The 26,048-nt window shown below is 40.4% G+C and overlaps 2 protein-coding genes across 6 annotated transcripts in view; one reads left to right on the forward strand and one right to left on the reverse strand.

Moving 5' to 3' along the window:
• The first annotated feature begins 1,030 nt into the window (after positions 1-1,030).
• On the forward strand, positions 1,031-10,392 carry LOC142370910 (uncharacterized). 2 transcript variants are annotated; one of them, XM_075453436.1, is made up of 5 exons: positions 1,031-1,165; positions 4,502-4,672; positions 5,660-6,976; positions 7,080-7,140; positions 7,924-10,392. In XM_075453436.1, the coding sequence occupies exons 1-5, from the start codon at positions 1,057-1,059 to the stop codon at positions 7,991-7,993; spliced, it is 1,728 nt and encodes a 575-aa protein (XP_075309551.1). In that variant the 5' UTR covers positions 1,031-1,056; the 3' UTR covers positions 7,994-10,392. The 2 variants fall into 2 exon arrangements, with proteins under 2 accessions (XP_075309551.1, XP_075309552.1); XM_075453437.1 differs by lacking the exon at positions 1,031-1,165 and adding an exon at positions 3,769-3,869.
• The window catches only part of eif3d (eukaryotic translation initiation factor 3, subunit D), a 145,550-nt gene continuing 129,855 nt past the window's right edge, over positions 10,354-26,048 (reverse strand). For 3 of the 4 annotated variants that reach the window (XM_075453441.1, XM_075453440.1, XM_075453439.1), the window contains exons 2-16: positions 15,718-15,845; positions 15,586-15,631; positions 15,240-15,376; positions 15,049-15,134; positions 14,848-14,920; positions 14,267-14,388; positions 14,057-14,189; positions 13,816-13,963; positions 12,741-12,871; positions 12,574-12,659; positions 12,366-12,495; positions 11,068-11,210; positions 10,800-10,992; positions 10,626-10,719; positions 10,354-10,449 (exon numbers count right to left, since the gene is read on the reverse strand). In XM_075453441.1, coding sequence (XP_075309556.1) covers positions 10,436-10,449; positions 10,626-10,719; positions 10,800-10,992; positions 11,068-11,210; positions 12,366-12,495; positions 12,574-12,659; positions 12,741-12,871; positions 13,816-13,963; positions 14,057-14,189; positions 14,267-14,388; positions 14,848-14,920; positions 15,049-15,134; positions 15,240-15,376; positions 15,586-15,631; positions 15,718-15,840 — 1,659 coding nt within the window. In that variant the 5' untranslated portion in view covers positions 15,841-15,845 and the 3' untranslated portion in view covers positions 10,354-10,435. Of the gene's footprint in view, positions 10,450-10,625; positions 10,720-10,799; positions 10,993-11,067; positions 11,211-12,365; positions 12,496-12,573; positions 12,660-12,740; positions 12,872-13,815; positions 13,964-14,056; positions 14,190-14,266; positions 14,389-14,847; positions 14,921-15,048; positions 15,135-15,239; positions 15,377-15,585; positions 15,632-15,717; positions 15,846-16,897; positions 16,995-26,048 lie in introns of those variants that run through there. The other variant, XM_075453438.1, reaches the window with a different exon arrangement.

Below are 26,048 nucleotides of genomic sequence, written 5' to 3' on the forward strand. Positions count from 1 at the left end.
AAACTATGAAAATTTATTTACATAGTGCAAATTAACAGCAAAAATCATGGTAGGGCACTTTAAAGAGAGAGAAAAATGCTCAAATATAGTTCAAATATATGCAATCCACATCATTAAAATCCAGTTTAATCAAATAAAGTTTTCATTTTGTCTCAATCCTCCGTCATGAGCTTGCACAAGGTGGAGGGCGACGCCAGTGACTCCTTTTCAACAGAAACCAGACTCAGGGAGGTCGGCCATCTGACCGAGAGCGGTTAGGAGGTGAGAGCACCACATCAGGAGGGTTTACTGCTGTCATTCTGCATTAGTCAGAACAGTATAAGCAATCTATAATTCATATCAAATAAAACATAAATACAAAAGTCAAAGCAGAGTTACAAGTGAATGTCTTAAACTCAGATTGTATTAAAGTACACACTTAGATGAAAGTGAAACTGTCAATCAAATGAAATATGGTCATTTTTAACACACTATATAGTTTATGGTGGTTAGTTTGGCACATTATGAAATAATGCATTTGAAAAATGTGCTGGTTAATAGCAGTAAAAAGTTGAAAAGATTAATGGGAAACCACTAGCCTATATGTCTTAGCAGGATATGCTAATCTTGAATTGAACTTTATAGAAACCAAACTGGTTCTGCTGGAACTTGAGATCATTTTCATTGTTATCCTTCTGGTGCAGACTTCCTGGAAAAAGTGTGGTATGTATTCAGTGTTGGGTCACAGCGGCGTCGAACAGGGGGGAAAAGTCAGACTGATTCATAGGGTCCAGCCTACGGGGGGGGGCTAAGGGAAATTTTCTTCTTCTTTCGTTTTTTAAAAATCATTTTTTAAATAATATCAATATATGTTGGTAATTTATAAAAATCCAATGTTCTCTGGAAATATATCTGTTGAAATGTATATCCCAGCCTGCAAATAGGCTATAATCTATATCAGGCACCCCCATTATCAGTGCGCATTGGTTTAGTCCGCCCTCTGGCGGACTTTTGATTGTACATGCGCCATTAATTTCACTCACTTCATTATTAGGCATTAAACGCAGCAGCCGGCACATGAAAGATGTCATCCAAAAAAAAAAATCAGGCTCTCAGAAAAGAAAAGAAAGGCAAGAGAGACAAAATGAAGGAAAGCAACTGCTTACTGATTTCTTTCCCAAGAAAGGTGAGCCCAAATGTCAAAATTACAGCCTACAGTAACTGATTCCCATTCCCATTCCGTTGCATACCACTGTGATACCAGCCATGGCCGTAGCCAGCTATGAGGAAAGCGAGGTCTGGACCTCGGTAGTTTTCAGGGATTTTTTATTTATTTATTTTTTTAATCTCGGTTTTCGCATACACGTTTCAATTGACGTTTGTGTTTACATCACTTTCGTGAATGTGTGACTGCGTGGTACCATTTGAAAGGTCTGTTTCTGCCCTTTCCAACGGTGTGTATAACACGTGTGTGCGCTCCGTAGTCGGTGAGAAAAGTACCGTCAACATAGTAGCTGCATACCAGTAATCAGTAATAGAAAAATTAGACGAATTTGACGAACGATTTCCTCTGCCACTCTGCAGTGCAGCGGCGATTGCTATATACTGACGGAAAGCTCAGCTCGAGCTCTTTAGAATGATATGATTGTTATATCGATGTCATGTATGGTTCGTGAATAAAGAAGACAGCACCTTGTTATAGCAATGCACATTTATGCAGGCTGGAGACACTTTTTCACATCTAATTTAGTACTGAATTCAATATAGCCCATAAACCTTTATAGGTTGTTTAGCAACAGCTATAGCCTACAATATGCATCTATCCATCTATATTTAACTCTATTTTTTATATTGGTTAGTTAGCCTTACTCTATGCCTGGCCAAATGGCCTTTGCTTGTACCAAACATTTGTATGCTTGCATTGGGAAATAATCAGGTTCTTTTTAGCTATGGGTTCTTGTTACATTATAATGGTTTATTTTGCTACTAGCCTCAATGTGCAACACTGCTATATATTAAAAACTATATAATTAAAAAAAAAAAAAAAAAAAAAAAAAAATATATATATATATATATATATATTGTAAAAATTTCAGTGCGCGCTATGTGCGCGCATCATGGACCCCGCCTATTCCTAAATCCTGGCTACGGCCCTGATAGCAGCCGAAGTCAAATAATTAAAAAATAATCTCTCATTTTGTTGGCTACCACATAATTGTGAAATAGAAGCCATATTTGTCTTAAATGTATTTATTTTCATAATAACTATTAGCCTATACAAGTGTCCCAAAAGCCTAACAGGGTTGATGTTGGTTCAAATATGCATGGTAGTGGTTGTTCCTGGGGCCCCAAATTTGGTGCTACGCCCCTGCATTGGGTCATATGGTTAGATTATGACACAGCAAAATACAAAACAAAAGAAAAAACCCCTGACAAACTATTTAGCCTTTCTGCTATCCATTGTTTGCAAGTATGTTTGCCCAATAAGTTGAAAAGTATTTTTTTCTCTATCGTTGTTTGCAGTATTTACTGCTCCCCCTCCAACAAAGAGCACCTGTTGAGTCAGCCATCCAACCCACGCAATGATTGCATGTCAGTTGTTTTTAAGCACGGTGGACACGGTGGACACACTCTGAGGTGGACACTCAGGCTGAACTTAACTATGTTAATAGCTTGGTTAATTTGCAGGACATTTTGTGTGACTGCAGAACCAAATGAATAAAGTCCCAATCAGCGATGTTTTACTCAGGCTCACATAGTGTGTAACAGTGGCAGAACAATTGCGGACAGGGCCCAGGGGCAAAACATCCCCACCGGGGCCCCTCGTTCCGGGGCATGTCCATCTCATCCATCAAGTGACGAGAAAAGAAGGCTATTTTTTGACGACAACCATTAATCCGGGCTTGGGACCGGCACCTGTTTGAGCTGACTGCTCAAAGTGGCTGGGTTAAAGGCAGATTATAGTTCTGCGTCTATCGTCTTGACGTGTTGCTTTGCTCTGGTCGCGAGCCACTTTTCATGTAATGGTTCTGCAACCTCGGTCTGGAATTTCTAGGGAGGCACAGCAGTTTCCCCTCGCGAGAATTTCGGTGGGCGGTGACGAGAACTTCAGCGGCGCCGGCGGAAGTGTTTATCTTTCGAAAAAAAAAAAAAGTGTATGCAAGATATGGATCTGGAGTTGCTCGACATCGAAGAAGAACAGCTTATTTTATTGGAGTTGGCGAAAATGCAAAGGAGGAAGCCACACAGACAACCGGAAAGGCACACCGAGGACCAATCACAGCCGCTTTTGTCTGCGCACTTCCGTTGGTGGTCTGCGTGCGTCTGTCGCGTAGTCAGGATATTTCTGAGGTGCACGAGGACGCGCGCAGAGCCTCTGCGTGGGGGAGTGGTCAAGATTTTGACGCTCGCAGAGGCTCTGCGTCCGACCGTCAGAGGCTTTGCGTCTGAAGCATAAATCAGCCTTTAGGCTAAACTATATACATTATTTGCAAAGATTGCAACAAAACATTTCGGAATGTTTAAACATAGAACATTGCGATGCAAACAAACTGGGAACTATATACAGGTTTTTTTTTTTTTTTTGAGTGGGTGAGGGCCCTGGCCGCCCCGTCTATAGCTCCGCCCCTGGTGTGTAACATACAATACTGGGGTCTTTGATACCTTTTTGGTTTCTTTTAAAACAATGAAAGCAGCCATCTTTGTGCAATGCTTTGTCCACTTTGAAAATTTCCTTCTTCCGTCAAGGAAAGAATGCAGAAGCTATGACGATGGTAAAACTGGTTGGTCCATTGATTGATTGATGCCATGATATATAAAGCAGGTGAACTGTTCTGTGCAAGCACCTGAATTCCCATCTGGTGAAACAGTCTATCAGCTGGACGGACGTGGTAGGAATCTTCATTTTATTACTATCATCATTATTATCATAATTACCATTTTGCCAGTACTGCTGTTATTATATTTAAGGGCAATTTGTTTGTTTGTTAACCGGCTTGTTTGAGCATTTGAGTTTTCCTGAATAAATTGTACAAACTGATAATCAAATTTGGAAAAATATTTAAAATCAAAAGAAGTTTTTTTCAACTTTTTTTTCCAACTAACAAAAAGAAGAAAACTCGTGTTTTTCATTCTTTCACAAATTTAGCCGGAATTATTATCATAAAACAGGATATAAATCACTACCACAGCTACATATTAAACATATTTTTCATGTCTTAACTTGGACCGAAGTTAACTAGACATCATAAATACACATTACCAGCATCTTGATTCACAGTATAAATCGATAACTCTCGGAATAAGATGCTTGTTATGGTCTGTTTTATGTTTCCTCCTGACAAGCACACTATAATCCGCACCACTAGAGCCATACCACTCATTATTAATGTGCAGAACACAGGGCGAGCACAAAAATCTTTTTCATTGTCAATCAGCCTATTTTCCTTCCTGCTATTTTCAGATGAAACCGTTTCCAGTCGTTCTTCTTTGATCATGGTTGTATTTTCTGCTCTTCCTACAGACAGTGTTGACATGAAGCTGGGGTTGCTGCTGGTGTTGGCTGTGGCAGTTGTGCTGCCCAGCATCTCTGAGAGCCGTAATGTCAACAGATGTGAGCTAAGAGAGAAGCTCATGAAAGCCATCAGGCTGCCCAGAAGGTTGGCAAGAATCAGGGATCAGGTTGTGGCAATAGGTGGGTCTAACTAAGTCACAAACATACCACAGACAGTCTCTGCTGGGACAATTCAAAGCAGGAAAACAGAGAGTTGTGGAAAGTAGTAACCGATATAAATCAAGGGGCTATACATTACAACAACTCTGACGTATCCAAGTACTGATTTGCACTTTAACTCTACAAATACAGTATTTAGGAGCAAATAGTGCACTTTTTACTCTGCTTTATCTATTTGATAACTTCTGATGCAGCCAGCTTGGAGGCTGAATATCCCATGAATAAATGTAAAATAACATCAAGAATTAATTTATGAGGGCGTGTTAGCAGTGTAGAAATGGAGTCATCATCAACTGTATCAACTATAACTTTAAAGTGATGTGCACATTAAAGGATACCTTAACCATTTTTGGGCAGAGTGCAACAAATACTCCAATGAACACATTTAATTTTCCGTATGTTATGTATATTCTGATGATAATAGAATAGAAATGTAATGATTTTCTTTTACTGGTACAGTAACAGCTATCCTGTGCTATGGTTACCTTTTATCATCTATGATTTAGACTGTGTAGTCTCTATTTCTCCAAACATGCAAAAGCAGTATGAAGAAGCAGTTTCATTTTCCCCAAATCAGTGCAAAATTTGGTCCACTTGGTAGATTATTCTTATTTTTTTAATACTTTAAAGTATTGTTATATTTATCACAATCACTACTTTCTTGTAATTCTTATTACGGATGATTCTGCACCGAACAAGTGATGTGATATCCCATCACAACCCAGTAAGCAAGGATAACGTCATGGGGCATTGATTCTGAGAACTCATTAAGTACAAAAAAGCTACTCAAAAATGAAAAGAAAGTAAAGAAAACCACTTGTCTTACATACGTTCTGGATGTTAAAGAAAGGCAGTGGCTCACATTGTTTGGATGCTGATCTTTTGATCTTGCTCTTGTTTTTCCTTGTTGGCCCTCTGCCCTTTGCTTGCATAACTGGTTTGCTGCAGTCACCTGTGAATTGGAGAGGAGATCCCATTTGGACACCAACCTCGTCACAGTTTTTGGTAAACGCAAACTTACAACCACAGTCAGGCCAACAATTCCTACAACAACCGCAGGAAATGAAACGCAGTCACCTGACACAGCCACCACTGTATCAAAGACCAAAGCACCAACTACCACCACACCAACAACTACTACAACTACTACCACCAAAGCACCAACTACCACCACACCAACAACTACTACAACTACTACCACCAAAGCACCAACTACCACCACACCAACAACTACTATTACAACTACTACCACCAAAGCACCAACTACGACCACACCAACAACTACTACAACTACTACCACCAAAGCACCAACTACCACCACACCAACAACTACTACAACTACTACCACCAAAGCACCAACTACCACCATACCAACAACTACTACAACTACTACCACCAAAGCACCAACTACCACCACACCAACAACTACTACAACTACTACCACTAAAGCACCAACTACCACCACACCAACAACTACTACAACTACTACCACCAAAGCACCAACTACCACCACACCAACAACTACTACAACTACTACCACCAAAGCACCAACTACCACCACACCAACAACTACTACAACTACTACCACCAAAGCACCAACTACCACCACACCAACAACTACTATTACAACTACTACCACCAAAGCACCAACTACCACCACACCAACAACTACTACAACTACTACCACCAAAGCACCAACTACCACCACACCAACAACTACTACAACTACTACCACCAAAGCACCAACTACCACCACACCAACAACTACTACAACTACTACCACCAAAGCACCAACTACCACCACACCAACAACTACTACAACTACTACCACCAAAGCACCAACTACCACCACACCAACAACTACTACAACTACTACCACCAAAGCACCAACTACTACTACAATGACCCCAAATTTAAACAGAGACAGAAAAAAACGGGCGGCTTCTTCAAGCAAGAAGCAAAAGCAAAATTTGGAGTCAGACATGTCCCTGGAGCAGATGCTGAACGAGGAAGAAACCAAGTTTAACGAGGAGGAGATGGTAGAAGATGATGATCACCTGGGCAGCGACGAAAACAGCAGCGAGGAAGACACAGAATCTCAGTACATGGATGGTAGACGTAACAGCCAATCAGTGCATCGCCGGAGGCCCAGAAAGAGGATTCCTTGGTCCCTGGGCTTCTACGGGCTCTTCCAGTTTTCTGACAGCCACTTCTGCAATTCAGGTTATCGCTGGTCCAGAAATGTGTGCCGTACAAGCTGCTCAGGTGAGCTCTTACAAAAAAATATTAACAACAGAAATACTCATCGTCGATCATCAACTGATGGATATATTCTGCATGTTTTTAATGATTCTTTCCCCCCCTGCAGCCTTTACTGATGATGACATCACGGATGATGTCGCTTGCTTCGCAAGGAGTGGCTACTGGAGGTAAGTCCCTGTCAAAGATCAAATTATTGAAAGGCTTAATAAATATTGTGTGTTTTATCTTTTACTGATTTGATTGTTTATATATGTGTAAAGATTACTTACACTGAGGTAACAAGGATGCAAACACCCCCACCTCCTGGTGACAATGATGCCGTGTAATAAATATGACTTAGTTCACTTTCATTATGGAGCCAATTTAAATATCTATTTGCAGATACTTCTACATCTTCACTTGATTTATTTGTACAAACAGCTGATAGGAACAGGGCCCAAGTCACACAGTTGTGTTTCTACAGTATTCCTGCGGGGACAAACCAAACACTGGCTTTAAAGACGACTTTATACATTTTCAGCAGATTCCAGTTTCTTCCACTTGCTTTGAAAGTAAAAGTGAGGCAGGGGTTTATTCAGTTTGTTGCAGTCTGCAACATCTCCATTAGAATCACGAATTCTTAAGCACTGCTTCTCCTCAAATGTAACAATAATAAAACCGAGGAGAACAATCTGCTGCTATGCTGAGCCTCTTCTGTTCAAAGGAAGTGTTTTCTGCTTCTTTATCCATCTTATTTGTATTGATCCTGATAAATATTGCAAACTGCTCCCAACATAAGGAAAAAAAGTTTAATAGAAAGACAAACTGACTTTGCAGTTGAATGAACACTTCTTTAAAACCATCTTTTCTGCCCTCCATAAATGTTTCCTGTTCTCAGTGAACATGCAGACACGTGCACTTGATAACTAATTACTGTTTTTAAAGAGAAAATGTCTTTTTTCACTCAACAGATATATTCTGAGGGTGGCCTCTCACCGTTGTTTTCGTACAAGGAAGACCTACTTTTTTGGATGTCCTTGAGCGGCTGCAAGATCACAATCTCTACCTACAGGAGCTCATAAGAGCATTTTTTTCCCATCAGCTTCTAAGCCTAATGAAGCATTGCTATGTTTTCCTAAATTTTTTGAAAATTAGATTTCTTTTCTAAAATCATTTTATTGAAGTTACTTTGGTGGCATATTTGCTATCTAAAGTGACCAGAGAGCTGTCATTTCAATCGTTTTGTTTTGGCGGTTCCTAAACTTTACAGTGATTATATTGTTTACAATAAATACTATAAGTACTAATAAGTAAAAATTTCTGTCAGAGGTTATTTCTTTTTTTGAGTAAAAATGGCATCAAATCAGAGCTACAAAACACATTTTCCAGGATTCCTGTGTCCTAAATCCATTATCCATACATCTGAACATGTAAATATTGCATAATATCTATGCTATGAATAAAGATGACGCATTGTATCATCTTAATTCTTTAACATTGCACATGTTTTGACTAGATATAACCATGATGAGGCAACTGCACTTATAAACGTAATAAAATAACTTAGAGGAAAGGGTTGGGAAGAAATGTGATGAGTTGAAACTGGTGCATTGTGCTAAACTGTGGAAAAATACAGAGAATTTGAATCCACTCTATTTCTACAACACTTGCACGGCATTTTATGCACTTAAAAAAACAAAAAATGTTTAAATGAATGTTGCTGTATTTTATATATATATAACTGACCTTTAGTTCAGACTCATACTTTTGATCAATGAGTTCGCTAAGTTTCCACAGCTTTAGAAAACTCTGATGGCAATCACTGAAACAAAACTTCCATCTCACTGAGCTATTCTCACTTCACATCTTATCAAATTGAAAAGTAATGTTTTGCATTCAGTGGCCGGGAAAAATTGGTATTATTTTCTTCTTATCCAAATTCACTCTCAATAATTAGGCCAATCAAATAAGCTGTAATGCTCTTCTTCCAAATTATGAACTAATTCTGATGAAACTATATGAACATAGTTGTAGGTTACTTCCTGTCACTCTTGATGTTTCCTTGGAACTTTTTTTTACCATGTGGACATTATAGATAGGAATCTCAAATTTTTATTTAATTTTTCAGTTTTATTTCGATGCACCGAATCTGTCGTGCATGAAGAAATATTCAAGCAAACGGACACAATGAAAGGTGCCTGTTATTTTAAGTTTCTACTCATTACAGTTTTTCTCGAATGTCAGAACACATTTCAGGAAACTGCCCTCCGTTTTCTCTAAACTCTAAACACAAAACACTTTTCTCAAGCTAGCTCCACAAAAACTCTTTGCAAAACGAAACTCACACTCCAAAACCCAAACTTTCATCACAAAACTGTTGCTCCTATGGCCAAAACCAAACTTTGACAACAAATTGGTCCTCACAGCTTGCAAAAATGTAAACACTATTGGATATCTATCACACACTTCAATAAAAATTGAAAACACAATGTTCAGGGTGTGATGTTCTAAGTACCCCATCATTTGTATAGTAATCACATTTGTATAGTAATCAATAGTAAGTCACAGATTATTTTTAGGGGAATTGAACCCGTATTATTGACAACCTGTACAAACGTACTTTTCCCAAAACAAATTTCAAAAGAGAACAAAAGCATACATGGGGATACATGTCACAAATTCTTACAGTAAAGAGGTACCATGGGGGGGGCTGTGCACGGGCCTGCGCATCATGTTGTCGGGTGGGGTCAGGCCACAGGACCTCGTCCACACCTTGGCCTGCTCCTCGCCCTCCTCTGACACGAACTCTGCCTCTGTCCATTCTGTTGCCGTTTGGCACCTTCAGCAAACTGTGCATTCTAAACTGGCCTATATACTGTAGGTGTTGTCACATCATTGGCAGGTGTCTTCAGTTTTGAGTCGTTGTGCATTCTCAAGCGGCCAATATGGATGGTGTCACATGTCTTCAATTTTGAGTCACCGTGTTTAAGCAATGACGCCCGTGCTTTCATTGTGTTCAACTTTTGATGTCTGAGTCTACCATTTTGCATTGTGTGAGCAAAAGTGTGTTTTAGCAAGTGCAAAAGTGTTTAGCATAAGTGCGAAAGTGTTTAGCATAAGTGCAAAAGTGTTTAGCATAAGTGCAAAAGTGTTTAGCATAAGTGTGAATGTGTTTAGAGTTCTGCAACATGTGTTTTGGCAAATGCAAATGTGTTCAGAGTTTTGTGAAATTGGAGATTGAGGTGAAATGTGTTTATAGTTAAGCCAACTAGGGGCCTGATTTATTAAATGTGTTTAGGCAACTGGTCATTGTGCTCAGAGATCTAGAAATTGTGCTTTAGCAATCGAGAAAAACTGTAAAAGATAGATAAACCTGAGAAAAGTATACACGCACAAACACCTTGTCCATTCTGTTCTTTATTAAATGTCGAAAGGATTAACATTGTGTTTCTTCCAAGTATGTTGAGGGCTGCTTTGGTCACTTCAGTTCTCTTCATCTACAATAAGAGCAAGGAAAAGAAAACAGAACAGGATTAAGATGGAGGCTGTCAACAGAAAACAAGTTTTGGTCCAATTTCATTCAATAGAAGTTTACAAATACTGGCTCGGAAGCAGATCTCAGGTTTGAGGCTGTTAAATATGTAGAAACTAGCTGTTGACAACCTAATCATACCTTCTTCCTCCTCATCCTCTTCATCTTCCTCTTCCTCCTCCTCTTCATCAGAGCTGAAGGTCCCATCAGGCAGGCTGTACACCCGAATCACTTGCTGTTTACCAGAAAACAGAGTATTAACCCACCGGCCCCAACAGCTAAACAGCAGCCTCTGGTTTTTCTGTGACGGCTCACCTTGTTGGGGTCCTTGAGGATCAGGTACTTGCCCTCGTCCAGTTTGCGGCAGATATCGATGACACAGCGGAGGATTCCCCAGGCGTTCTCCATGCTCAGGTTGATCTGGCTGGCGAACTCGTTGGGTTTGAACTGCTGAGTTCCCAAGATGACGTGGCGAGCAGAGTCCTTCACGTGATACCGAGACACATACCTGAAGAGCACACAGTCCTACGGTTAATCCATGTCCTTCCACAAACAGAGTATCATGATGGGTTGTGCTACTCACCCCAGTTTGAGGTACTCTGATCCAGCCAACATGGCACAGCAGGTCCAGCGGGCCAGTTTGTAGCTGTTGTTCTTCAGCTCAGTGGCCAGGACGGCTCCTCTCTGAGAGTCCAGCTTCTGACGCCAGTCCACTCCATTACAATACTGACGAATAAAGAACAGCAACCATTTCATATCTTAGTACATACTTAAAGGTTTTAATTTAAAATTTGGTGAATTCTGCAAATTTCATTGCTTCTAAAAATATTTCATGACTTCACTGTCTGATAAAAGGTGAAACTCAACACAGCTGCCTCATCTGGTTGACATCAACTAAACTCACTACATCTTCATTTGGAGGTCCATATTTGTGCGTTGTGGGTAAAAAAGAAAAAAAAAAATGAAAAAGGTTTGAGAAGCCATGGCTCCCTCTAGTGGAAAAATATGACTATGACCAAAGGTTGTTGCTAAGCTTAAATGAAAGGGGAACTCCGGGGCATTTGAAGCGCATTTCCATTGCTAGAGGTTGTCAAATACTGATAGTAGGACACAGACCGGTGCAAATCGACGCTCCCTGTGAAGCGATTGCGCTGTTTCTCACATTACTGGCATGGGGACGTTACAAAACAACTTTATAAACAGCATGTCACTTACCTCATGTCGGTAGGCGCGCATCCAAAAGAGTCAATGGCCGATACTCCCAAATACAAACATTAACAAAACATTACAACAATACATGCCCAGTAATATTGTTGTAATGTTTTAAATACTTGAACGCAGTTTTTCTAGAGAAGATAATTGTTTTGTATTTGGGAGTATCGGCCATTGACTCTTTTGGACGCGCGCCTACCGACAAGAGGTAAGTGACATGCTGTTTATAAAGTTGTTTTGTAACATCCCCATGCCAGTAATGTGAGAACCATGCATATGGTTTTGATGGTAAGGCTTGTGACTTTATTGTCGGATGGTTTATAAAGTGGTGTGACGTTTCTGCAGTGTGCAAGTTGTTGTTTTACGTGGAAGGGTTAGCACTTGCCCCTAGCCACCACGTATTTGGTTAGCATGACAGGCTGCGCAAACAGCGCAATCGCCGCACAGGGAGCGCCGATTTGCACCGGTCTGTGTCCTACTATCAGTATTTGACAACCTCTAGCAATGGAAATGCGCTTCAAATGCCCCGGAGTTCCCCTTTAAACAAGGTCTCCCAATTATGAAATAACACAAATATCTGGTGTTTTTCTTGACTCAAACATAACTAATCAAGTAGCTTTTAATGATACATTTCTAGCAATGGACATGAAAATAATAAAAGCCACTCACCCTGGAGTCCCACTCGTTCAGGGTCTTGATGTTGATGAAGGACACTTCTCCGTTGGCGCCGGTCATCACTCCGTCATGCTCACAGCGGATAATCAGATCAATATCCTCCCCAAGCTTCCAGTGACGGTACCTGAAACGAACCACTCATGAGCTGCAGAGGAAGCAGTTTTAGCATCCAGCAGCACCACCAGATGGTGGTGTGTCCTACCTGTAGGCTACAGATGCCACCTCACTCTTGTCCATATCTTCCTCCACAAATGGGTTAGGGTTTGGAAACTTGTGCCGCTCCGCACCCTGAATCGAAGACGACACAAACATGAACATCCTGGAGGAGACACTGATCTGGATGGTGTGTACTTATGCGTGTTTACTTACGATGCGTAAACACTGCTGGCTGAAGTTGTGGTTTATGTAAGTGGCCTCCATTGCAAGATTGCGAGGAGAGTTGAAGGAGTTGCCTTCATCCTGGGGAGGCTCGTTGGCGGTCTCACTCACAGTTAGCAAATCTGGGAACAAGTCACAATTAGGTGATCAAATAAAGGATTATACCCAGAGATCAGTATTTAGTTGTTCAAAAGTCTTAATTTTCTCTGTATGTCACCAGGACTCCCATAAATATCATTCATGGTTTGTTTACTTTCCTTAGAAGACCGACTGACAAACTTTAACTGCATCATAATGTTGTGCTTCTGCTGCAGTTATGACTGGACAAACACCACACGAGCAGATGGAAAAGCACTAATATATATTAATAGTATTAATGACTTTTACACATCTGATTCTACTTCATGTCCAGTTTTAAAATGGTTCGGTCACCATAATCCCACTTCCAGCCCCTGGCAAACTGTTCTAACACAAAGAAAAGCAAAGACTTGATGCTGCTGTGGAAGCAGATGCAAAGGACTGGTCCAACATCAAGCCTCGGCTCCGATCCAACACTGGAACCACGTTAGCCTAAACCTGCATGTTAATACCTAATGTGAACAAGGCTAAAGCCTCGATTCTGTTCAACATTACTTGCTCCCCAACTCTGACCAATCAGGCAAGTGGAAACAAATATGTTGCATTATTTTTCTGTATCAAAAACTGTGTTACTGTTGCTACTTTGTGCCGAATCAGTCTACAATCACAGACTGCGGTCCAATCAGACGCCGTTGTTCTCATACTGTGGTATTTGCAATCACAAACATGCAGCAAGAGCAACCCTCTGAGTAAGTGTTTAAAACACTGCATCCATCTGATCAAGTTTGTGGGGAAAAAAGCCAATAAAGCTAAACAGAAAGGAATGAAAAAGCAACAACATGAGAACGAAGTGAAACTTATACAGTTAGACAGAAGAGTGTCGCATGGTTCCCTTTAATCAGAACGAGACGTGATCAGTTACTTGTATGAAGTTCCCCCAAAAAAGCAGAAATTCAAGTTTGGTGAAATCAACCTCTCAAAGACTCACCAAAGTCAGAGTTGTCTCTCTTGTCGAAGAACAGTTTGTTGCCCACTCTCTGCACAATGATGTCCCAGGAGTTGACTGAGCGCGTGCAGCACATCAAGGTGGCCAAGATGGCATCAGTGGCGAACACATTGCCCTGGGTCTTAGCCAGCTGGAGAGACAGAAAATCAGACTGTTGATAAGAAATCGAAATGCGACAGAAATGCTTCTGTGAGAAGAGCTTGTTTTGTGAAGAACTTTCTACCTTGCGGATGACTGGATCGTCGGTGGTGGTAACAGTGTGGAAGATCCTCTTGATGCTTTTAAGCTGCTTTTCGTTGCGGGTGGTGATCCGATCAAAAGCCTTATCGTAGTACTCCAAAGCGCCACAGCATTCGCTGCAGGAAACGGGAAAGAAATGTTCACCGACGTCTGTTTTTCTCCTGCTGACTAACTGCAGTTCAGCTTCACTTACATGTCAACGGGGTCGGCCACCTCCATGTATCTCATCTTCATCAGTCTGGGGAAGTCCATCTCCTCCTTCACCTCCCAGTCACTCCTCACCTCCACAGAGGAGTCCCTGGGCTTCAGCTGGGCCTGTGATGAACACAGACAGAAGACATGTCACCAGAAACCCTGACAAAAGCATATCTTACAGTAAGTGAGACCTGTGAACACCAGGTGGTGATATTAAAAGGCCCACGTGGTTATAAACACTTCTGAAGTCAAATGGAAAATATCAAACTTGTGCAAACCAAGAACATTCATGTTCTTCCACTGCAGCAGAACACTTTACTTTAAACCAGCACCTTGTTGAAAGGGTTTTCAAAAAGATCGCCAATTACAGCCAACTGAGGACTCCCAACCCACAACAAAGCACACTGTATATCCAGTTTTTTTTGTCCCTTTATAAAATGTAATAATCAACACAACTGTTATATCACATTTCATGAGGGGAAACAACCAATTATTTGCATTAAAAACTGATTTATCAATGATAAATAGATTATTTTTCCCTTTAAACAACAAACTGATAAATCAACTAAAAAAAAATACCTGAGATTTTTGGTCCCACTTCTGACGGACACCAAACTGCTTCTGGAACTTCTTCTGCAGTCGCATACGATCCCTACAAACACAAACAAAAAAAACCAACATCAAGCCAAATCTTTAGTGTGACCAGTTATCGGTGCGCAAATGTGTAAATCTCGTCTCCAGCTGGGATCCTTCCTCTCGAGCGCAGAAAAAGGATCTCACCTCTCCTTCTGCTTGGCGCTCTTCGGAAGAGTCTGCATGTTAAACTGAGTCATGTTCCTGCGGTCCTTGTCCCTGCGGAGGTTCCTCTGTGGAAACAAAGCCCCAATTTCAAACAGCACCACTGACGGTATGATGCACAACATTCCCATGTCAACACAGATGGCTCTGAGTTCTTCGATGATCTACCTTACCTGAGCAAACCTCATGCGGTTCCTCTGGTAAGCCGTCTTCTGAGTTTTGGCGGTATCCACCAGCTGGAAGCTCGTCTCATCCTCCTCATGGAAGTAGGCATACTGACTGCCACCTCCAAACTGAGAGGAATACTTATCTGAAGCAAAAAAACAGATAATAATCATGACACAATATACAAGATATATACAATATGTAAGTAAGAACAATCTTTTTTCACCCCTACAACCTACTTCTACACGCATCATAATTTACAAATAAAAAATTAATTCAAGTATATTTTTTTCAACATTCTGAATGAGTCCCATGAAAATAAATGTACACATAAGACACATCTGTCTCACTCACTTGTGTATCTCTTGTCTTGGTAAGTTGCTCCGGTCCAGTCGGCAACCTGTCAGAACCAACATGCACAAAATAAGGAAATTGACTCAACACAACTTGGATCTGTTCAAGTGGGACTTGTTTGAGAGAACAAACCTTTCCCAGTCGGTCTCCTTTACTGAAAGGCTGATAGGGCATATCTTTGAACTTGTCTGGGACCGCACACGGACCCCATCCGGATGGGTTGTCCTGGATTACTGGGGCGTTAAACTTCGCCATGATCTGAGGTTGGAGTGGAAGAGAGATCAAACATTTCAGAGTCAGTAAATCCAGATCCAGGAGAAGCAGTGTCTTAGTCTTAGCTGCAGATTTATGATACACATACATAGGGTCTCAGGCAAAAAGCAGCACTGATCTCTCCAGCAATGCACTCATAGAAATGGGCATTGATCAGCTTGCGCAGTGGGCTAATCATCACAGACCCCTTACTGTCAAAGCTGAATCAGTTGGAAATTACTCTTTATTTACAAATAAAACAAGAGAAAACCAGGAAATGACCACATCTGAGACAGTACTGACAGTCATTCAAAATATATCCTACTCTGTTGACTGACAAAACATTAAATAAGCACATAAGATACAAACTCTGGATGTATAAACAAGGATATCTTTGTGGATTTAATGACTGTCCTCCTGACTGAGAGCCATGATAATAAGGGAGCACAGAGGAGAGTAAAAACATTCAAAAAAGAAAAAGATATGTGTGATCAAATTCATTTTTCTAAGTTTTAACTGATTAATGGTTGTTTTCAGCAAGGTCGAATTAAATATTGGAATTTAGACGATAAACAAACGTGGTTGGAAAGTTGACTGTCAATACGTTTGTATTGGATTGACACGAATGACACATTATTCTGTAGGTTTTGATAACATTTGTAACGCAGACATTTATAACATACGCTGGGGCTGCATCAGCTAACATTAGCATACTTACATTCACTAGCTAACTAGTAAGCTAAGAGACGCTGCTAAAATCAGACCATTCCTTAAAGAGAAATGCCACTTCTCTATGTACTGGAATTTAACATTTGATGTTCTCAAAATGTGGAGAACAAACGTGGTAACAAGCTTACACATTTCTTGACAACTTCGACTCTTTTAATCGCAGCTGCGGCTGCTAACACGAGTCATCCTGCCAGGTGGCCGCTTTAGCCAGGCTAAGCTAACTCGTCTACAAGCTTCTAACAAGTACACAAGTTTCTTTTCGATTTATCTTATATGACAAGAGGATGCAGATGCGTTTCACAAATCGGTACACATTTTACTGTAACCTTACCTTGATTGATGGGATTCTTCGTCGAGTTTTTAATTCCAAACGGTGCTTCTACGATGTAACGCCCCGACGGAGCGCCGGTAAGAGAGGAAGTGACGAATGTCGCGAAGACGGAAATGACGTAAAAATGCACATTATTTCCGCTATAGTCCATGGATGATAATATACGGTAATACATCCATGGTCTTTTCGCTCTCAAATTTTATCGCATATACTCATGTTAAAGGTTTACTCTTGTCTCTTAACCCCCTTAAAAGGCATAACTTGCCATTTTAAACAATACATTCATAAAATGTGTATTTATTACCACAATAGATACATTTGATGTTATTTTTAAAAACCATTTTTGTCCTAAATCCAGGGAGCAGATAGGTATAATTCAAAGTTAGACACTGTCTTTCAGTTAAATAAAGTTTAAAATCTTTACCTCCCTTTATACAAAGACTGCTAAATCAACATGCCTAATCAGAAAGAACACATCAACCTAGATAATTCTAGTCACTAGAAAGAAGAAGCTAATAAATGATATTTGATCTAAGTTATTTATTTTGCCAATTTAAGAGTCAAATGAAGTGAGACGTGAGGTACAAATTCTTGTCAAGCATAAATTGTGGATTCAAGGTACAACTGCCAGTACAATTGAGTTCCAGTAGCCAATTTTGCTCTCGGTTTTTAAATCTGTGCTCATGGATTATTAAACTGTCCTGCATAGGCATTGGAACTGGGTCAGGAGGGACGGGCCCTCCCCCCAATACTGGAGATAGGTGCATTTGGGCGCATTAATTCATGACATATCTGTCAGGTTTCCGATACGTGTCCGCCCCAATGTTAAACTCATTCCCACGCCCTTGGTCCTCACGGTTTTGCATAGAGATATGCAGAGAGCATTGTCACTTGGTTTTCGACCATGGCTCCCAAGTACACTAAGCGGAATACGTACACAACTTGACTGTATCAATGTTTTCTGCTCAAATCTAACATTTAGGTTTGATACCAGCAGCAGCTAACATTGGCTTTCAAGTCTTCCTCGTTAGTTGTCTGTTGACTTTTATTTAGGTGACCATTTTCGGCTTCCAGTGAAGCTGTTTTTAAAACTGAACATATTTTCAAAACCACAATTCAACATTATTTGTCATGCACACATAGAAATACACATGCTTTTGTCAGTAGTGAGTGAGGGTAATGAAGGCATTCATGCTGAGTAAAACCACTTCTCTGTCTGGATATAATAAATCTCTTTTACAAAACAGCTGTAGATTTTTTTTTTTATTCCATCCCTAATTTGAGGGTTCTCTTTGAGTTGTTGCTAAAAAATTACATATGTATTTTTTAACATGGTTTGTATTAATCTTTCAACCAAATTTGTAAATGTATAAAATCTCACAAAATGTCACAAGTCTGCATTTGGATAAAGACTTACAATGATAAAAATAGAAGAACAAATAGAATAGGTCTGAAACCAAAACCTGCTTCTGTTATGTCCCACTGAAACCAAATATCTTTTTTCAGTCTTCTGACACTTTTCAAAATTAGAGCACAGTGCATGTCCAGTCCGACACTTGTGACTTCTGGATCAGTGGAACCCAGAAGTTCCAGGTTACAGAATAGGAGAGGCTTTAGGAGAGAGGCCAGATCTCAAGTGTTAAAGTCACGCTGAATGATGTTTCTGGCCTCGGCATGATGCGTGTTGAATCTTTTCTCCATGTGGCTGGAAATGTTTGACTCACAGGAACCGACGTAGCAATGTGGCGTATGTGACTGTAGGTAAAATGACCAGTGGATAATTACTTTCTTGCTCGTTTCGTTCACAACATTGTGAGCAGTCATTTTTCTCTCTCTGCGGCCTGTCCTACAGTCTTTACTGAAGCCTGCTGCTCGTCTCTTTTCTTCTGCTCAGCTTGTCTGGCCAGAAAAAAATTGGTGTTGACAACTTTGATTTCGTTTTCCCTTTTTTTCTGAGCTTTTTCCTTCTCTTGCATGTAGAAAAGCAGCTGATCAGCTTTTATGTTCTATCTCCTGCTGAAAACATATTCTGAGTTCGTTTTGAGCTTCTTGGCTTTTCCTTTCCATTTCTTTCCGAAGTTGACTTTGAGAAATAGCCTCAATATTTTCCAAGAAGTTTCTTCTCTTTTTATCTGCATTTCTTGCAGCTTGTTTTTTCATGTTCACTGTGTGTTGTTGGGCCAGAAGTCTTAGTTTATCGCCTTCCTTCTTCTCCTCTTGTTTTTGCATTTCCTTTTGTGCTTTCTTCCTTCTGATCTGCTCAGTCATGTCTTTCCGAAGAGCCTCTTCATTAATTCTGCGCTGTTGAATGTTCTCCAGGTGCCTCTTTTCACGTTCAGCCAGGTAGCGATCTGTAGACGCGTCAGCCTCTCTGTTGTACTCTTGAATTCTTTTTTTTTTTTCTGTTATGAAGGCAATCAATGCTTCATTTTCAGGGTGGACTTGTCCCACATGGAAAGGTTGCTAATGCATATTTTGCTACAGGTGAAAATGTTATGGAACAAAATTATTGCTTATATGTTCCTTTTAGGAAAAGAGATGCTGGGAGAAGAAGAAAATGGGCTGCCCAAAAAAAATCAAAATGGAACAAGAGGAACTAGAAGAAAGGTTGAGAAGAGCAGAACAGAACGCAGAAAAATACAGGAAACGGCTTCAACGATTGAAAATGGCTCGTCCATCTCCAAGAGCCAAAGTCAACAAAATACTCAGGGAAGCTTCGCACACATCCTTAAGAAGAACCCTGTTGTTCCATACAGCAGTAGCTGAGGAAGTGCGCACAAAGTACAAAAAAAATCTAAGAGAGAGAGTCACAGACAACTCATTGCAGCAGTAATCACCAGCAAAATCCTGAAGAAGTACAGGCTGCAGAAACTGGCACAGAAGGTATTTGGATTTTCAAGGAGAAGATGGAAGAACCTGGGAAATGAAAATGTCTGCTACTACAAGAGGAAGGATTACACTGGAATTGGTGCGAGACTAAAAGAAAAGGTAACGTTATTCTTTGTACGTGACGATGTGAGCAGGATCACTACTGGAAAAAAGCAAACGGTCACAAAAGGAAAAAAGAAAATGCAGAAAAGACTGCTTCTGGATTCAGTGAAGAACCTCCATTTGAGGTTCCTCGCTGAGCAGACCAACATCCAGCTGTCATGCTCGCTGTTTTGCACACTTCGTCCCTATTGGGTTGTGCACCCAACGCTGGCAGATCGTGAAACATGTATGTGCAAACAACATGAAAATCTTGGCTTTATTGCTAAAAAGCTTCATCAGATGCACATCATTGACACGTTTAATTTGGAGAGCCTGACAGAAGCCATCACGTGTGACATCACAAGCAAGCAATGTATGTATGGAGAATGTGGCGAGTGCAGCAGTAAGAGCTATCCACTCACAGGCCAGTACAAAGCTACTGATCGCGCCTCCTACCTTCAGTGGGCAACTGTTGATAAAAAGCACAAAGATGACTCTGGAGCAACCTCAAAGGTCACTTTGAAAAAAGAATATGAATCCTTACAAGAAGAGCTGGTGGAAACATTTGCCACTTTGCTCCAGAAGTTTAGGCGTCATCTCTACAACATCAGGCAGCAGTATGCTTTCTCACGGGCCCTGAAGCAGAACCTCCCTGCCAACCAATGTGTAGTCCATGTTGATTTCTCAGAAAATTATGGCTGCAAATACAGTGCAGAAGTGCAGTCTGTTCATTTTGGTGCATCCCACCAACAGGCCACTTTACACACAGGTGTTTATCACGTGGGGGGAGAATCGGCTCCTACCTCCTTCTGTATCATATCGGCATCAAGATTGAAGGGACCACCTGCAATATGGAAACACATGGAGCCTATTCTGAAGGAAATGTAACAACTGTGCATTTCTTTAGCAATGGGCCCTGCACACAATACAAACAGCGTAGAAACTTTTACCTTTTTAGCACTGAAATTTTTAAGAAGGGGTTTACAAGGGGAACCTGGAATTACTTTGAAGCCAGTCATGGCAAAGGAGCCCCAGATGGCATAGGTGGCACACTGAAGAGGAGGGCTGACAGGCTTGTCAGCCAAGGAGTTGATATTCCCACGGCAATGTCCCTTTACGAAGCTCTGAATGATGGTCAATCAAAGGTGAAATTATTTTACATCCAGGAGCAAGATGTAGATGATGCAGTGAAAGAAATGCCGGCTGACCTTCCAGCGGTACCATCCACAATGAGGCTTCACCAGGTATTCACATCACTATTTCTCCATGATTCTTATTTAGTTAAAGCACTTTTTTTTTTATACATATATATCTTTATTAGGTTGTCAATATACAATCCAAGATCAATCTGAAAAGATACATTTCACCTATTTTTCCCCTTTTAGAACTCCCCCAACGTAGTCACATTTACTTGACTTAGTCACATCACAATGGGTAATAATGCTAATAAGCAAACACAACTCTATCCCCATCCCAAAGGAAAAAAAAAAAAAAATAAATAAAAATAATAAATAATAATAATAAAAGGGAACATTCAGAGGAGTACAAACAGCACAAATACACTATGACCACCACTACATTGAATCATAGACACACTGGCTTCTTACAGAACTCTGACAGGGTACACACCAGTATCTTAATTAGCACCTACCATCCTAAACATTAATCATCTATACTTGATTTTTTCTAAGTATAGGAATGACATTAAGTCCTTTAGCCAAGAGTTAGGGGAGGGAGGATTCTTATCCTTCCAATGAAGTAAAATACGTCTACGAGCTACCAAAGATGTAAAAGCGATACAATTATTTTCCCTGTTGGTGAAGAGTGTGAAATCTTCAGGCACACCAAAGATGGAGGTTTAAGGGCTCGAAAGCACTGGCTTGTTTAGAGCTTTTGAAAGAGTACTGTAAAAGGAGGACCAATAAGAGCTCAATCTCGGGCAAGAAAAAAACATATGTGTATGACTAGCTGGTGACAGAGAGCATCTGTCACATGTGTCACTTGTGTTGAAAAATTTTTTAAGCTTAGCTTTAGAAAAATGTATCCTATGTAAGACCTTAAACTGGATCAATGTCAGACTGGCACAAGAAGAGGTGGAGTTAACCCTGTCAAGGGCACTTTGCCACCATTCGTCTGACAAGGTACCACCTAGCTCCTTTTCCCATGAGTTCCTAGTCGCCAGAGGGGCTGATAGTGAAGACAAAATTAATTTTACCATGATTGCAATGAATCCACGAACTGCAGGAAGAGACAAAATTGCATCAAGGAGAGTACGAGGTGGTTTTTGCGGAAAGTTAGGAAAATTACAGCGAACAAAATCTCTGGTTTGAAAGTATCTAAATAAATGAGCTTTTGGAAGGGCAAATTTAGTTTGTAGGTCAGCAAAGGAGAAAAAAAAGTCTTTATCAAAGAGTTGATCAAAATTCACCAGTCCTTTCTTTTTCCACAGAGTGTATGTTGAGTCAAGTGACGGGGGTGTAAATAAATGGTTTTCACAGATGGGCATTAATGTAGAGAGGGAGGTGATTTTGAAGTGCTGTTTAAACTGTTTCAGGATTCTAATAGTAGACAAAACAATTGGGTTGGAGGTGACTTTAGTTGGATGTACATTACTAGGAGCACATAAGGCTGATAAAGAGATGGAGTTGCATGAGTAAGCTTCCATCTGACACCGATCTGTACTGGGGGAGTTATACCAGGTATGAATTTTTTGCAAATTGGCTGCCCAATAGTATGTCCTAAAATCCGGTAGGGCAAGGCCCCCCTCATCCTTGGTTCTTTGCAAAATTGAGTATCTTGCCCTTGGATTCTTTCCTGCCCAGATGAAATGTGAAATAATCTTATCCAATTCTTTGAAAAATGCTTTAGGCAGGAATATAGGTAAACACTGAAAAAGAAATAGGAATTTTGGTAGGACATTCATTTTGACAGAATTAATTCTACCTTTGAGCGACAATGGGAGGACATTCCAGCGTTGAAAATCCGATTTAACCTTTTTAACCAGTTCCGCAATGTTATGTTCATACAACAAAGGGAGACTATCCAAGATATTAATACCTAAGTATTGAAAGCTAGTAGAGGCTAAGCGGAATGGTAGTGCTTGAGCCGGGATCTGTTTTGCTGCATTATTGAGAGGGAAGCATTCACTTTTATTAATATTCAATTTATAACCGGAGAAGGAGCCAAACGTGCGTAGAATGTCCAAGATCTTTCCGGTGCAGACAGTGGGATTTGAGACCTAGAGTAAAAGGTCATCAGCATAAAGTGATAATCTGTGCTCAGTCCCATTCCTAAAGACACCGGTAAAAAGCGGTGAACTCCTAAGGGCAATGGAAAGCGGTTCAATCGCAATAGCGAGCAACAATGGTAATAGCAGACATCCTTGACGGCAGTTAAAGGAAAGAAGTCGGATTGTGATGAATTAGTTCTTACACTAGCAACTGGAGCACTATATAGCAGTTTAATCCACGTGATAAAATTTTGACCGAAACCGAACCGATATAAAACTGAGAATAAATAATGCCATTCTACTCTGTCGAAAGCCTTTTCCGCATCCATAGAAATGACCATTTCAGGGACTTGCAAATCAGGTTTTGACAGTATTATATTGAGCAGACGGCGTATGTTTGAGGATAGCTGCCTACCCCTTATAAAACCAGTCTGGTCTTTTGAAATGATGCTTAGTAGACAGGGGTCAAGGCGGCTGGCGAGGGTCTTAGCCAACAGTTTGATGTCACTGTTAAGCAAACTGACAGGACGCCAGCTGCTACAATCTTCGAGGTCCTTACTTTTCTTTGGGATAAGTGATATCAATGCTTGAGTCAATGATGAGGGAAGGGTGCCAAGTTCAAAGGAATTATTAAACATATCCAATAGCAGGGGAGCGAGTTGGTCAGAAAACGTTTGGTAAAATTCGGGCGGAAAGCCGTCCGGGCCTGGTGCCCTGCCACTTTTTGAAGATTGGTGTTTTAGTTGCCTCGCCAGTAACCGACTAGCCTTATTACCATGTTCATAGTAAGTGCCCTTTGTGCGTCTTAAAAGAAACTCTGCTTTGTTTGTGGAAATAAGGTCAAATTTGAAGAATTGCCTCCATCAGTTCAAGCTGTCTTTGTTTTTCCCTCCCGTACCCTGGCGCTATATGAAATCATTTCCCCACGTATTACTTACCTTGGAGGTTTCCCACAGGAGGGAAGGTGATGTGGAATCAGATTTGTTAAACTCGAGAAATTGTGAAATCTTTTCAGAAATGAATTTGCAAAATTTTTCAGATAACAATAGTCCTACATTTAGTCTCCAGGTCGAATAGCTTTTAGTTTTAGGGACTAGTTCCAGGTCTAATAAGAGGGGGGCATGATCTGAAATAACTATCGATGAGTAAACACATTGCTTCACTGAGGGTAGTAAAATCTTATCAAGGAAAAAATAATCAATTCGGGAGTAAGTTTGATGAACCTGGGAATAAAATGAAAACTCCTTTGCTGTTGGGTGATAAAAACGCCACACATCCACACTACCAATTTGCTCAGACAACACAGACAAACATTTAGCTGCTTTGGATTGAATTAATTTTCTTGAACCCGATCTGTCAAGTACGGGATTGATGAATAAATTAAGATCTCCTCCAAAGATGAGGTGATGTGTATCTAGACATGGGATAGATGAGAATATGGAAGTCATAAAATTAGGACAGTCCCAGTTGGGGGCATAAACACAAGCCATAATAACAGGAGTTTGGAACAGCACACCAACAACAATAGTATAACGACCATTGGGGTCAGATATGACCTGTTCTAATGAGAGCTGAACTCGCTTGTGCAATCGAATAGCTGTGCCTCTTGAACGGCTGTTGAAGCTAGAGTGAAAAACTTGTCCAACCCAGGGTTTTCGTAGTCTGGTGTGGTCACATAGACAAAGGTGGGTTTCTTGGAGAAACGCAATGTCTGTTTTCAAACTCTTCAGGTGTGAAAGTACTTTTGTCCTTTTAATAGGTCCACCAAGTCCTCTGACATAGTTAAAGCACTTTGAACTAACTTGTGTATGACTGATCTTGCCTTGCCAGGTGATTACTCTTTCACCTGGAAAAAGGTTCTACTGCGACATCAGCTGCATGTGTTCTGCAAATGGGAATCTGGAATGTAATGGCCAGAAAACCAAAAGCTTCAGCTTTAATTCCACAAATGACCACACAGAAGACCTAACACACAGCACACCAGAAGAAGAGCAGTGGTATACTCCAGAGGTTGTGGGTAAATGGTGTGCCCTGCTGTATGAGGGCCACATCTACCTAGGGATCATCCAAGATGTGAATGAGACCCACTGCCAGGTGAAATGTATGCACAGAGTGGGGGTAAACCGCTTTTTCTGGCCGTTGAGGGAGGATGTCCATTGGTATTCCTTTGAAGATATGCTGACCATCATTCCACCGCCACAAAATGTTACCTCACGCCACCTGGCCATCGCAGAAGACCAATGGAACACTCTGGTCAGCCATGAAGAGTAAAGTGGAATATTAGAAGACCGATGTTCTAAAGCAGATGACAAGTTTTTAGCTCAGTGTTAGAGTGAATATGTTTTTAGTGAATATGTTGATAGGCTAGGGCAGCCAGCCATCAAAGGTTTTAAAGCAATGTTCTGAACCAAAGGGCAAGTTTCAGCAAAGTTACTTTAATTATAATTATTTCTTCTATTTTTTGGGTGTTATTTGAGGAAAAGTGTGACAGAAGGTATTAAAAGTTATTCAAAGAACACTTTGGTGTCTTGGGCATTTATTTGTCACTTTTATATGATGATCTATAATTCAAAAACAATGTATCTAGTCATCCATCTTACTTTATGCAACCCTGTTACCATATCATTTTAATTGAAAATAATTATAAATTACTTTCTCAGCTCAAAAAGGTTTGACCCATTTTCCCTTAAAGAGTTTATGCAATCATATGCAAAATGTGTTAGAGTAAATATTGTACAATAAATACTGAAATTGGTAAAGTGAAACATGCCATTATTGAAAAGTTGGGTGAGACAGATTTCGAAAGTTGTTAAAATTAATTTAAATCAAGTCATATGTGAAATCAAATGGTTATTCAGAGAGAATGTTACTTTATTTACTTAATGGAAAAGGAATTACATTTCAGAAATCAATAATTTTACTTTTTTGAGGTTGCTCAGTGTTGGTAACAGG

This window comes from Odontesthes bonariensis, chromosome 21 (assembly GCF_027942865.1).
Source record: "Odontesthes bonariensis isolate fOdoBon6 chromosome 21, fOdoBon6.hap1, whole genome shotgun sequence".
Taxonomy (NCBI): Eukaryota; Metazoa; Chordata; class Actinopteri; order Atheriniformes; family Atherinopsidae; genus Odontesthes; species Odontesthes bonariensis.

Excerpts from the sequence above, each read along its gene's own strand:
- LOC142370910 (XM_075453436.1), top strand. The coding sequence starts at position 1,057 with ATGAAAGATGTCATCCAAAAAAAAAAATCAGGCTCTCAGAAAAGAAAA. Across the intron at positions 1,166-4,501 it reads TGATTTCTTTCCCAAGAAAG|ACAGTGTTGACATGAAGCTG; the intron begins GTGAGCCCAAAT and ends CTCTTCCTACAG. Across the intron at positions 7,141-7,923 it reads GCAAGGAGTGGCTACTGGAG|ATATATTCTGAGGGTGGCCT; the intron begins GTAAGTCCCTGT and ends TTCACTCAACAG.